At 39.3% G+C, this 12,987-nt stretch overlaps 1 protein-coding gene across 1 annotated transcript in view; it reads left to right on the forward strand.

Annotated features, from left to right (window-relative positions):
* Window positions 1–12,987, forward strand: part of AXDND1 (axonemal dynein light chain domain containing 1) — a 41,675-nt gene that overhangs the window by 15,130 nt on the left and 13,558 nt on the right. The window contains exons 12-20 of the mRNA XM_053663728.1: window positions 929–1,049; window positions 3,191–3,292; window positions 4,363–4,501; window positions 4,891–4,892; window positions 5,394–5,407; window positions 5,693–5,768; window positions 7,812–8,046; window positions 9,819–10,020; window positions 11,088–11,181. Coding sequence (XP_053519703.1) covers window positions 929–1,049; window positions 3,191–3,292; window positions 4,363–4,501; window positions 4,891–4,892; window positions 5,394–5,407; window positions 5,693–5,768; window positions 7,812–8,046; window positions 9,819–10,020; window positions 11,088–11,181 — 985 coding nt within the window. The remainder of the gene's footprint in view (window positions 1–928; window positions 1,050–3,190; window positions 3,293–4,362; window positions 4,502–4,890; window positions 4,893–5,393; window positions 5,408–5,692; window positions 5,769–7,811; window positions 8,047–9,818; window positions 10,021–11,087; window positions 11,182–12,987) is intronic.

Genomic DNA, 12,987 nt, shown 5'->3' on the forward strand with positions numbered 1-12,987 from the left:
TCTTTTACTAATTGGGTGGGTATGAAAAAGCATCTGACTTTTATTTACATTTTTCTCATTAGCAGTGTGAGTCTAGTTTTTTGGGGGGGATTTTAATGGGCACAGCGTGTGGGATTTTAATGGTTGTGGTCACCTGTGTGACACCTCAAATGACTGATTTTTTTCCCAGTGACTTGAACAAATGGAAGCCTCCGACGAGAAGGGAGGCTTTAGGAAGGGGTGCAGGCGGTTGCTGGCTTTTCATTCCTGTAGCAAAGTTAATATTCCTTAGGAGCATGTGTTTCAAAAGGTTTGTCGAATGCTGCTGTTCATTTTGCTTCTGTGTTTATATTTAGTCTCAGAAGGGCTTTTAATTCTAAAAGAAGCTCCAGTATAAGTTAAAAGGAAAACATATGCTCTGGTAAACAAAGAAAACATAGTTACTGAAAAGGTACTTAATTATCCTAAGCTTTTGGTTTGTTGGTAGAAAGTTTATTTAAATCTTATATTAATTATATGTACTTTAAAAATACAGTGGTTCACATAGAGTGGTTTACTAATTAGGATTAGCAAAGAATCCTAATTCTATGAGAAATAAAAGTAACACTGCTGTATTATTGCTACTCATATTCTGAATTTTTCATTAGATAATAATGTTGTTATACTGCTGGAATGCCCTGTTGTAAAAAGTCTAGTAGAAGAATATGAAGAAAAGTATTTAGAGCAGGGAACAATATACTGAACTTTTTATTTAAGACATTTATAACATTTATAAGTGAAATGTGAATCTTTTCCTTCTATTTCTGCTATAGGTTGGTGTTATTAATATATCCAGCAATTTTACCATAATTACCTTATGATCAGTCTGAAAGGAACAACTTGCCTTTTTAAAAAACAAAGTTCCCCTTTAAAAAAATGCCTACATGCTCTTTCTTACTTTTTCTTGTAGAATTGTGGAAGAATACCATGACTTGTACACATTACAGAGAGGAAGGATGGAGAGTGATATTAAACAGTTAATGGCAGAAAGGGACGTCTGGAGCTCAGCCACATATGAACTGGCGCTCAAGGTTGGTTCATCAGGGGTCAGGACTCAAACTTCTCTTCCATTGGGATAAAGTTTCCTTTTGCAAATTTCACTTAGACAAACAGTTAAAAGATGAAGATGCATATTTAACTAATGAATAGTGTATGCATTATGGACCTTGGAAAGGAAGTTATGTTTTGTTTGTTTCTTCATTATTGAATACCTGGCTATTGCCAAATTAAGGCAATTTTTTCCTAACAGAACTTAAGAAGTATAAGCAAGGTACTTTTTCTGTTGTTTGCGAACATGTTAAAATTTTTAGCTTTAATTTATACTGGTAATAAAGTAGGAAAAGTGGTTCCTAGTTTTTCACATAATGTAACCATGTTAGGATCACTGTATACCTCACTTTGGTTCTATTACTTTTGTATTCAAGGTGCCAAATGAATGAAATATGGCAGCCTGTGGACCATTATAGTAATGCTTTAGAGAAATAGCAAAGTCCTGCGATATTTTGTTTTCTAAATGTTTGCTGTTTGGTTGCCTATTCTCACATCTTGGGCCTAAGAGTATCAATAGCAAATGAAGACCTGGCACAGATTCAGACTTTTGTCCCATTTTCTTCTGGAATGGTCAGACCTCATCTAGAACATGATGTTCAGTCCTGATCCAGAATTTTAAAAGGGACACATCCAGAGGAAGTAACCAGGACAGTAAACATATAATATAAGAAACAAGTCTCAGGGCGAGGCATGTTCACTAAGAGAATTAAAGAAGACAAGTGAGTTTCCTCACTCTAGAAGGATTTAAACAGCAGAGAACTGACCCCTGGTGGAGGGTTCTATGAAAGGATACCTTATACTTTGGGGCTTTGTGTTAGGTAGATTGTCCCTAAAGTCCCTTTCAACAGGAAAGGACAGCTGGCATGCCACCTCCCTGGAAATAAGGACTTCATTTCTTTCGTTTACAGCTGTATGCACAGTGTCTAGAACAGTCATTCGCTGAATGACCATATTACCAATTCGGTATGTCACTGGTGCTCAGGGGAGGTCCCAGGGCCCCCGAGGGTTCTCTGACACCTTTTCATGAGGTCAGACTAGTTTCATCATAATACAGAGATAATATTGCCTTTTTCACTCTCATTTTCACACGAGTGTACAGTGGGTATTTTTTGCAGTTACATGATATGGGATATTGTAACAGATTGAATGCAGACGCAAATATGAGAACTTAACTCTATTCTCTTAAGGCAGACAGACATTAAAGAGATTTGTAAAAATGCAAACTCGTGACACTCTTTTCACTAATTTTTTTGTTTGGAAAAATAAAGTTTTTTTTTTCTTAAAAAATAATTTATTTTTAGAGAGAGGGTAAGGGAAGGAAAAGGAGAAAGAGAAACATCAGTATGTGTTTGCCTCTCATGCAGCCTCTACTGGGCACCTGGCCTGAAACCCAGGAATGTGCTCTGAGTGGGAATCAAACTGGCGACCCTTTGGTTCCCCAGCCCACGCTCGATACACTGAGCTACACCAGCCAGGGTATAAAGTTATTTTTCCATAAAAATAGGATCTATGTTAACATACATGTCTATTAATGTTATATTTAAGTGGATTAAATATAGATTTTAAATAATTTCAATTTTAACTTTCAGTACAGTAAATATCGATAGATATAATCATATACACAAAAGCTTTTTTTTATAAAGATTTTATTTATTTATCTTCAGAGGGGAAGGGAAGGAGAGAAATGTCAGTGTATGGTTGCCTCTCGTGAGTCCCCTGCTGGGAACTGGCCTGCAACCCAGGCATGTGCCCTGACTAGGAATCGAACCGTGATCATGTGGTTCCCAGACCCGCACTCAGTCTACTGAGCTACACCAGCCAGGGCCACAAGAGCTTTTGAAGTTCTCATTTTTAAGAGCGTTAAGGGTTTTTGAGACCAAATTGTGTAAGAACCTTTGTTACATACAATACTTCAGTTTGGTTTCAGTTTAGTGGTTTTCAAAAACACAAATTTGTGTTACAAATTAGTTCCTGATTTAGATAAGAAATTGCGACTGAGTTAATGATTCATTGAAAAATTGATGTGAAAATGGTTTGGGTATATAGTAAATTATAGCCAAAGGTAATTACAGTGGTTTGTTGATGATTTGGGTTCTTAATTTTAGCCCTTTTTTCCCAATAGGTAATTGAAAGAAATAAAGTCATATTGGCTAAAAAACTTTACCTGAACGAAAAAGGCTGGAGCAAATATGCTAAGCATTTCATCATACTGCTGTCCAGCAAGGTAAAGCCCAGCTCGCTTGAGTCGTGGAGACTATAAGAAGCCTTTGCTAAATGTATGGATTAAGTTTTAAATATAGTTTTATACTTGTGCTTTATTGCAGACAGAATGAAAACTCTAAGGAAAGGTGAATAAAGGCTCTTTTTTATATCTGTCTTACATCCTAATTAAAGCAATTTAAGCACCTTGTCTAAGTCAATAACGCTGCCAATGTTATTTATAGTGTTATTCTCTAAGTGTTTAAACTAAAAGATTGGAAGTAGCTGTGTTTATTGAAATAGCTATACTGTCCATGTGTTTTGTGCAATTTAGTGGGAGAATTCAGTGAGCACAAAAGGTTGCAAAGGAGGAAAGTGGTGTTTAGTGTTTCTGGAGTCAAACTATTTACCCTAGTCATTTCATTTAATGCCTTTTTAAATTTTTCAAAAAGATTTTATTTATTTATTTTTAGAGAGAGGATGGGAAGGAGAAAGAGGGACAGAAACATCAATGGGTGACTGCCTCTTGCATGCCCCCTACTGGAGACCTGTCCCTAAACCCAGGCATGTGCCCTGACCAAGAATCGAATTGGCGATCCTTTGGTTCACAGGCCAGCACTCAGTCAATCCACTGAGTCACTCCAGCCACGGCTCATTTAATTCTTATGACAATCCTAGGAGATATATATATATATCTTATGGTCAAGAAAAATTAATCTCAAATGCATTAAATAACATTCCCCAAGGGTACACAGCCAGTTAAATGTCTAGAATTCACATTTGGTTCTATTTGGCTTTGAAATTTTAGATCTTTCCAATGTATTACACTGCCTCTCATGAAAGTTTTGCGTGGAAATTGAGCTCTGTTGCAAAGAAAAAGTCTTGTCTCTAATAATTTGTGCCATGGAAAATCTAGTGGGACTGTGTAGTAGTGCCACTGATGACATTTGGAAAGAGGAGTGTCTTTTTACATTTTTAATCCATTTCCTATGGATGTCTCTAGTATTACAATATTGATAATGGCCTGGTATATCTGGTGACTATTTGTTATATGAATCAATTAATAAGTGTTTTGATACCATGCATTTTCTCTAGGACACTTCAGACCTTGCGTTGTTGCAGAAGTTGACAGAGAACTGGAAAATGTTAGTGAGTAAATTTAGACAAGAAGTGGAAGAAAATGAAGAGACTACCAAGGAGCAAGTGCGGATTATTAAGGATAGCCTTATAAAATGTCAGCTCCTCTTCAAAAATAATAAGTGAGCCCCGAAGAACCTTGTTTTTCTGATTATACTTTGTCATGTCCGATAACTCAGTTCACTTCTTCTCTTCCCTTTTGTCTTTTTTACCTTGTGATCACTCTAACGTTAATTTTGGCAAGGTAACCAGCAACCCGTACAGGGTACAATCCTTGTAGGAGCATGAATGGTCTTAAGTTTCTAGCGCCAATCATCTTGGTAGTCCCTCCTCATCTCTCCATCCTTCTACTGCTACTTCTCTTTAAAGCCCAACTCTTTTTTCTTCTTCTTTTCTTCCCTCTTTACTATTGGCAAACTTGGGTGTCTGGATCCATCTACAGATTCTGTAGTATAGCGAGCACATGGGCAGAGAAGCGGAATCAAGGGGTAGCAGTTTTAAGAAACTTGGTTTTGATCAGCTCTCATACCGTGTAATAGAGAAATCTGATGATGGAAGAGGCTGCCTATGAAGTAGGCGAGTCTACGCTGAAGGACCAAGCCACAGCCAAATTTGGGGGAATGTATACTCTGAATGCAGGCTGCACTCAACACATTTAGGTGCCATTTCCATTTCAAACTGAGAACAGTGGTTTCAGTTTTTCACATCCTCTAAGAGGCTTCCCAGGTAGCAGATGTGGAAGTTCCGGAAGCTGAAGCGGGTACACAGCCAGGCTGGATGCCAGCTCCATTCCCATTTGGTCACTCTCGGCACGGATGGCAATGGCTGTCTTCTCCCTTTCTCTTTAGGAACTTCTTTATCAAGAGCTTTCTTCTCGTGAGACTTTAGAGATATTAAAGGAAACGCTCTTCCCAGAAGTTGGGGCTCCTCACCTTAATCATTCACGAGGCTTCCTTTCTATTCATATAGTGTTTTGACAGCTGTTTCAGCAGGAATTATTCTCGTGGCGATCTGATGTTGGATGCTGAAGACCCAGAATCTACCCGTTCATTTCTGTTACGGCCTCTGACCCCCTGACCTGGTTACTCAGACCTGATCAGAGTCTGAATGTATGTTTTTATTTGTGAGTTTTAAGATGATTGCCTGTTGGAAGAGGGACCAGACCTGGAAGGCAGGCTTGAAAATCATTAGGGAAAAACATAATATTGTCATATAGTGTGTGGATTTGCAATTTTCTTTCTTTATACCTGTTCTGAGACCCTGCTCTTTGTCTTTTTCCTTCTTTCAGGAAAAAATACATTGTATTCCCTAAAAAAGAAAATATATTTGAACCACTTATTCCAGACTTCCAGCAGTGGGTAAAGGTAAGACTTTCTAATAAACAACATGGTAATCAGAGCACTTGCCACTCCTCACCTCCAGCTGGGTCTCATCTCAACCTTTGAAAATTCCATACTAAGATTCGTGAGAGACGAGGAAAACAGCAAGGCTATGGTGGTTTTTACAATATCCTTAAATATTTTATTTTCAGTTCTAATTTAGATTTTTGGGTCAAATAGGCTGCCAGAACAAAAAAAAAAAAAAAAAAAGAGGAAAAGATTCTTGGATGATAGGGAAGGTCATTGTAATTCTCTCCCTAGATTGTCAGACCTAGTAACATTTGTGCCTCTCCTATACCTGGCTTTTGTCTTAAGGACAAATCGGACTTTAAAAATCAATAACACCTTTTGAAAAACTGTGGTAAAATATACATAACATAAAATTTACCATTTTAGCCATTTTTAAAAGGTTTTATTTATTTATTTTTAGAGAGAGGGGAGGGGAAGGAGAAAGAGAGGGAGAGAAACATTGATGTGTGGTTGCCTCTCACATGGTCCCACTGGGGACCTGGCCAACAACCCAAGCGTGTGCCCTGACTGGGAACTGAACTGGTGACCCTTTGGTTATCAGCCCGTGATCAATCCACTGAGCTACACCAGCTAGGGCCCGTTTTAATCATTTTAAGTGTACCATTCAGTGGCATTCAGTCCCTTTAACTGGTGTGTAACCATCACCACTGTCCACTGTCCACGTTCAGCCCAGAGCTGAAACTCTGCCTGTTAAACACTAATACCCCTTCCGCCTCCCCAGCCCCTGGCAACCGCCACTCTACTCGCCGTGCTGGACTATTCTAGGCACCTCGCATTGTGGAATCATTCAGATATTCGTGAGACTTACTTCCATGTGTCAAAATTTCCTTCCTTTTCAAGGCTGAATAATTCCATCGTATGCATTATACCGTATTCTGTTTATTAATAGCATCTTTGACGAGTGTCTGAACGAGGCAAATAAGTTTTATGGATCAAATTACTATGATGTTACAGTGGTCTGACAAAGGAAAATAGGTACTGAAATTCCTCCAAAGTGAAGGTCAAGCATAGGACCTCATGAAATCTCACCCAGCTCCCAGGAAGCCATCTTTTCTTCTGGAACGACTTGAGCAGAATATTCTCAGAATTGATGTTTGTTGTCCTCTACACAGTATAGCTCATTTGTGACTTCTTTTAGTGTTTTTCTGGCCATTTTGACATGGCTTAGATAAAATTGAAATAAGTGATGCTTCTTTACTTGGCAGGAATAATAATAACTCTCATTCATTAAACGCCTACTCTGTTCGGCTAAGTGTGCTTCCCATATGTTACTTACCTTTGGTGGCAGCCAGTTGACACTGGTGTTATGGTCCCTGTCTCACAGGTGGGGAAACTGAAGCTCAGCCATGTTCAGGGACCTGCCTAAGTCATCTATAAATGGCAAGTGGCTGGACCAGAATTTGAGTCCTTGTCCCCCCAACTCCGTAGAACCTACCTTGGTGTTCCCCTGGGCCAGCCACTCCTATTGGCACATAGGTGATTTGGTTCCATTGTCTGGCTCATGTGTAATGGCAAACTTTATATGCAGATTGTACTGTGTTTCTTCAGTAAATGTTTATTGATATGTCATATGTTGGGGTTCGACAGAGAAATAAAACATGAATAAAATACAACCATTACATTCTAGGAGCTCCCCCAGTCTAGTGGGGATCGCGTAAGTAGATGTCCATGCAGGAGAGTAGATGTCCTTACCAAGACATATGCCAATTAAACATGGTCAGCTCTCTGGGACTTGACTATCACCAACTTTTTGCCTGTAGAATATTTCATATAATTATTTTCATCCTGGTAAACTATGGATTTATCTTATTGGGTATCAACTTAATCTAAATTCACTTTAATTTTGAAAATAAAGTGTACGTTATATGAAGAAATGATATGAACAAATAATAATAAGGTATTTAAGTCCAAAACAATTAAAGTAAAGATCTGGGTTGAGGCTGACGAGATCACGAGTGGATAATGTGCTGATTTCTTTACTCCCTTTTCATCCTCTAGATACTGAGTGACAACAGAGACAAGTATAGTGGGGATTTTCTAGTGTCAAAATATGATTCTCTCAAGATCATTAAGTACTTGCAGGAAAACTGGACAGATATTGGGCTCGGGATATTCCGTCGCCACATAAGCATGGAGGGAGAGATGCCGCCAGAGTATTATCAGATGGAGGACATTGTGAAAAGCATAGATACACTCTACAAAGAATTTGAAGTAAGGATAAATGGAGAAAATGGTAAGGAAAAAAGCAATAATAGATTCTTGACATAAAGGATTTTAATAGTAATTATTTTCAATACAGTTAACATTTAAAATCAAGACAACACATGAATATAGTTTTAGAAGTATAGCAAAATAAGCCATTGAGCATCACTTATTGAGCTATAATTCACATACAATATAATTCATCTATTTAAAGTTAACAATTTGATGGTTTGCAGTGTTTTCATAGATGTGTGCAACCATCCCTACAGTCAGGTTCAGATAATTGGATGATATCTGGTTCTCTGATAGGTCTTTTCTCCATCTTTTCAATTATAGTTGACATACAGTATTATCTTAGTTTCGGGTGTACTAAGTTTTTTTTATTGTCTGTATTTTGTCTTGGTTTTGAGTCAATTTTTGTCATATTCCTGGGTGTTTTTGATTAATGTCGGACATTGTGAGAAATTCTAGAGACAATTTAAGATTCCACATGGGGCTATATTTCAAAAGAATGATTTTACTTTTTATTCTGGAAGGTTACGGAGGGTAGGGGGCGGATCATTTTACTCCACACGGGGTCGGAACTGAAGAGAAGTGTGGCCTCAGACTTTGCAAGGGCTGGTCTTTTTCTGTTCCACCCTTATTTTTAAAGTGTCGCCTCTCGGCTTCAGGCGCCCCAGGTGAAAGCTAGGTGCATTTTCCAGGGCTTCTACTTTTTGGCAGATTTTGAACTTCAATTTTATTTCCCCAGCAGGGTGACCAAATATCCCACTTTGCCATGAGAGAAATAGAAAATTCACCCTCCAAAACCCATGAGGGATATTAAAAATCCTTCAAAGCACTTTTGTCACCGTGCCATATGTTACCTAAGAGTCAGTCCTTCTCAGTAAAGGGTTCCCGGCAACCCTGATGCATTCATTACCGCTGTTATTTGACATCGAGTTGCTCTGGATGGGAAAACACAATCCTAATGATCTGTAGCAGCAGGAGTACAGGGATAGATGAAACAGCAATACTCACCCATGAGAATATACAGACGGTGGGCAGAGAAAAATGAGCTAGTAAATGGCTTAAAATACTGACAGGTCAAAAGGATAATCATTTTTAATATTCCCAAGAGATCGAAGTTTTCACTGATAAGGCAGTGAAAATATCTTCATCAAATGTAAGAAAAAGTTTGCTCCTAAAGTTTTTCTCTTTCTATATCTCTTAGATGGGAGCATTTTTATCTCTGATTTTGCAAGTGAGATAAGACAAAGGAATAGAGAGGCTATTTTGCCATGATCTCACAGGGAATCATGTGAGATCCCATGGGCTCCATACTGGATCCTGGCTCAGATTACAACTGTAAACTTCATGAAAACCTGAACTGGGACTTAAAAATAATTCAAGAAGTAGATTGTCATTTCTCTTATTAACTAAACTATAATCATGAAGAACCTGTTCATCATCATTGTCTTCTTAACAGAAAGATTCAATGAATTCCTATCTTTGACAGAGAACTGTAGTTCATAGTTTGTAGGTTTAAAGCATTTGGTTCTCTGCTGAGACGACAGGAAACTTAGAGTATAAGCCGTGATCAAAGAAATAGTCCAACAGGCAGAAAAGCACCAATTACACAGTGTTTGTTCACTAAACATTTATTTAGGAGCTGCTCTTTCCCAGATGTTCTGCTAGGCAACCTAAAGGATAATGAAAGGTTGAAAAAAAGATATGTTCCTGCTCATTAGTTTTTATGACTTATTATTGAAATAGTAGACTTACAAATACTTCTAACAATGAATGCTTTTCTCACTTTTTAAGGTGTCTGTAGACTTTTGGCAAGTGTGATTAGTTCTATGGACTTCTGTTGTTTCAAGTTGGAAAGCTTCGCGGAGGTTCCTGAAATGTTTCCTAGAGAATGGGAAGGACTTGATGAAAAAATCAATGAAATGAAAACCCATTTGGAGACATTGCTGGACACCATTGGCACTGTTCCCCAGAGTTTGGACACGGATACTGGCTCGTAAGTTCCCGGAGCTCTCTGCTGGGCAGAAGAAGGGAATCCCTGCTTCTCAACTGCATTTTCTCAGTACCTAGCCTCAGCCACAGGCAGCTGGGGTCAGATGGGAAACCTTGAAGCCATCTTCCTCTGAGGAAGACAGCCGTCTGACTGGGCGCTGGAGGGTGCAGAGCCCTGGGTCCATGACTGCAGGAGTCCACAGTGGCGTTTCTGCCTCACCGAGCTGGGAAGGGGAAGAGAGGGCATAGCCTTGGTTCAGATACTATAGACTCTTGCCTTTCTTACAGAATCTTCACAGGTTGTCTTGAATGGAAGTCTCTTCATTTGCTGTTTGTTCTTAGGACCATTTCCAGAGGCTTTCAATGTTTTCTTCCTTCCTCCCTCCTTTCTTCCCTTTCTTTCCTTCTTTCTTTCCTTCTTTCTTTCCTTCTTTCTTTCTTTCTTTCTTTCTTTCTTTCTTTCTTTCTTTCTTTCTTTCTTTCTCTCTTTCTCTCTTTCTCTCTTTCTCTCTCTCTTCTCTCTTTCTCTCTTTCTCTCTTCCTCTCTTTCTTTCTCCCTCCCTCTTTCCTCTCTTTCTTTCTCCCTCCCTCTTTCCTCCCTCCCTCTTTCCTCCCTCCCTCTTTCCTCCCTCCCTCCCTCCCTCCCTCCCTCCTTCCTTACCAGTGGGGAAGGGGTCAGTCAGCTTTGCTCCTCACACTGTCATGGTAGAAGCTGATCTCTTGAGAGAATTTAGAAATTCATTCTTCTCACTTCCTGGTCTCCCTGGTCTAGAAGTGAATATCAAGTGCATCAGTGTGAGTTTTCACAGTAGAGAGCTAACACTGAAGGCAAGACCTCCATTGTCTAAAGAACGTCATGTCCAATCGCTCTTGGTGTTAGGAAGGCCACGTCAGTGAGTTAGGCGCTATGTCGGAAATACCAAGGCTTTCACTCACCTTCCCCGAGTTCTCAAACAGGTGTCAACACCTGGTTTACTAGGCCCTCCTAAAGAAAAGCCTGTCGTTTAACTGTAGTTACCTCAATATTCTAAGTAAGTCATTTATCTTTATTTTACTTATTTTTTCCTTCAGGGTACTGGAAGCACATATATTTAACATGATTCAACAATGGCATTTGAAAATAGGCAACGAGATTAACAATGGTAACATTGAACTTCAGCGCCACGTAGGTACCAGTAGGAATTTGTGAGGTTAATTTTGTCTCAGCTGGGAGTTTTCTTTAAGGAAAAATCAGGTCATACCTATGCAATTAAAGCAGGAGATTGGGAGGGCAAAAATGGAAACTTAGATGATGACTAAATGATTTGAATGCAAAATGTTCCTGCCTGTGGAATGAAGTGTCGGAGATGACCCAAAATGTTTGAGTTCTGATTGTTATCTTTGCTCTTTACTTGGTATATTGACATTTTCCCCCTTAATAGGGATGTGGCCATTTTAAGGATTTATGTTGGTGGCCCTGATTGGCTGAAGGGCTGACAAAAACATGTAACTGGGGGAAAGACGAGATGCCAGAATACTATTGGTCTACACTCATTAGAACGAAGAGAACAGTTCTGCAGTTTTGAGCAGCTGTGCCTGTGAACTTCTTAACCAGCAGAACATGAAGTAACTTGCAAAGGATGACTTAGTTTATTACAGTTGCTCTCGCCTCCTGGTCTTAATTATAATCTAACTCCGCACAGGAAAAACATCTTATAAGCAGACTTAATGTGATTAAATAAATGTAATTCATTTTAACATTGCTTACCTTAGGAAGTGGAAAGGCGGAGTTCATCAGTGATATGGGATTGCTGCTTATGCAGCAGCGTTACTTTATATCACAGCCTGTGAGCACATTACAAATAGATAGAAAGGCACTAAGAGTTGAGGAGCAAATATATCAAGACTGGAAATATGGGCCAAGGATTGGGAGACAATTCTATGATTTGAAAGACCACCTACATTAATTTAAAAAGGGGAGCAGAGGGCCTGTCCCAGTGGGACTCAAGAAATATTTGTTGAAGGAAGTAAGGATGAGCATTCCAGATGTGCAAACAGTTAAAACAGAGAAATGTACAAGGCACCGTAGAAACATAGGAAAGAGACGGCCTCAGAGCAGGTCACACGTGAGCCTAGAAGAACACTCTAGAAGCCCACCAGACAGAGAGTGGGGCTGGGCATTCGAAGCAAATGGTGTGTTCGCCATCTGCAGTTTGTAAAGGTTTTTGCATTTTATTTCTGGTGCCCAGCCTGAGCAGACGCCCTAACCCCGAGGTTCCCAAACTTTCTCTCTTCACGCTACCCTTTATGCCCCAGCATTTTCGAGCTCCTCAGTCCAAAAAAATGCTACCCAGCAGGCAGGTTCGAACAACTTACTAAGTGTTCATGTCCCAACGATTTAGTAACTGTTTGGAAAAAGCAAGAAATGTTAAAATAGTTAAAACACGGAGGCCATTGCACTGAGGTAGCTCCACAGCTTCTGGCTGCCCGTGGGAACAAACTGAAGCCAGAATCGGTGCCGCCGTGTCTATGAAAAAGAAACTCCAGAAGGTGCTGACTGTAAGCAGTCGACTGGACTTTCCAAATATGAAAAAATGAAGCCCAAGAATAATTACTTTTTTTAAAAAAAGAATAATGATCATAACAGCCAAATAACTAAATGTTCCCAAATAAGGCAAATGTTTAAGTAATTATAATTAAACCATCACTTTACTTCAGCATCTTCTCTATAAAAATCTCTGCCCCTTCCCCTGTCCACAGAGCTCCTCCAACAGTGTTTAGGTTTTCGCATTGTTTAGTTGGAATTGTTGCCAAAATAAACTTCGGAAAAATTTAATGTCTCAGTTAACCTTTGTACATATATGGACATTGGGGAGAAAACCCCTTTTTTCCCCTCAATCAGAATCCCTAAGGGCTGTATGGACTTGGGCCCTGTATAACTTCTCTAACCTGGAAATGGGATGGGATGTTGCCGTCCTCATTTCCTGTTTCA

Source organism: Artibeus jamaicensis, unplaced genomic scaffold (genome assembly GCF_021234435.1).
Source record: "Artibeus jamaicensis isolate MK-2021 breed Jamaican fruit bat unplaced genomic scaffold, CSHL_Jam_final contig_327, whole genome shotgun sequence".
Classification (NCBI taxonomy): Eukaryota; Metazoa; Chordata; class Mammalia; order Chiroptera; family Phyllostomidae; genus Artibeus; species Artibeus jamaicensis.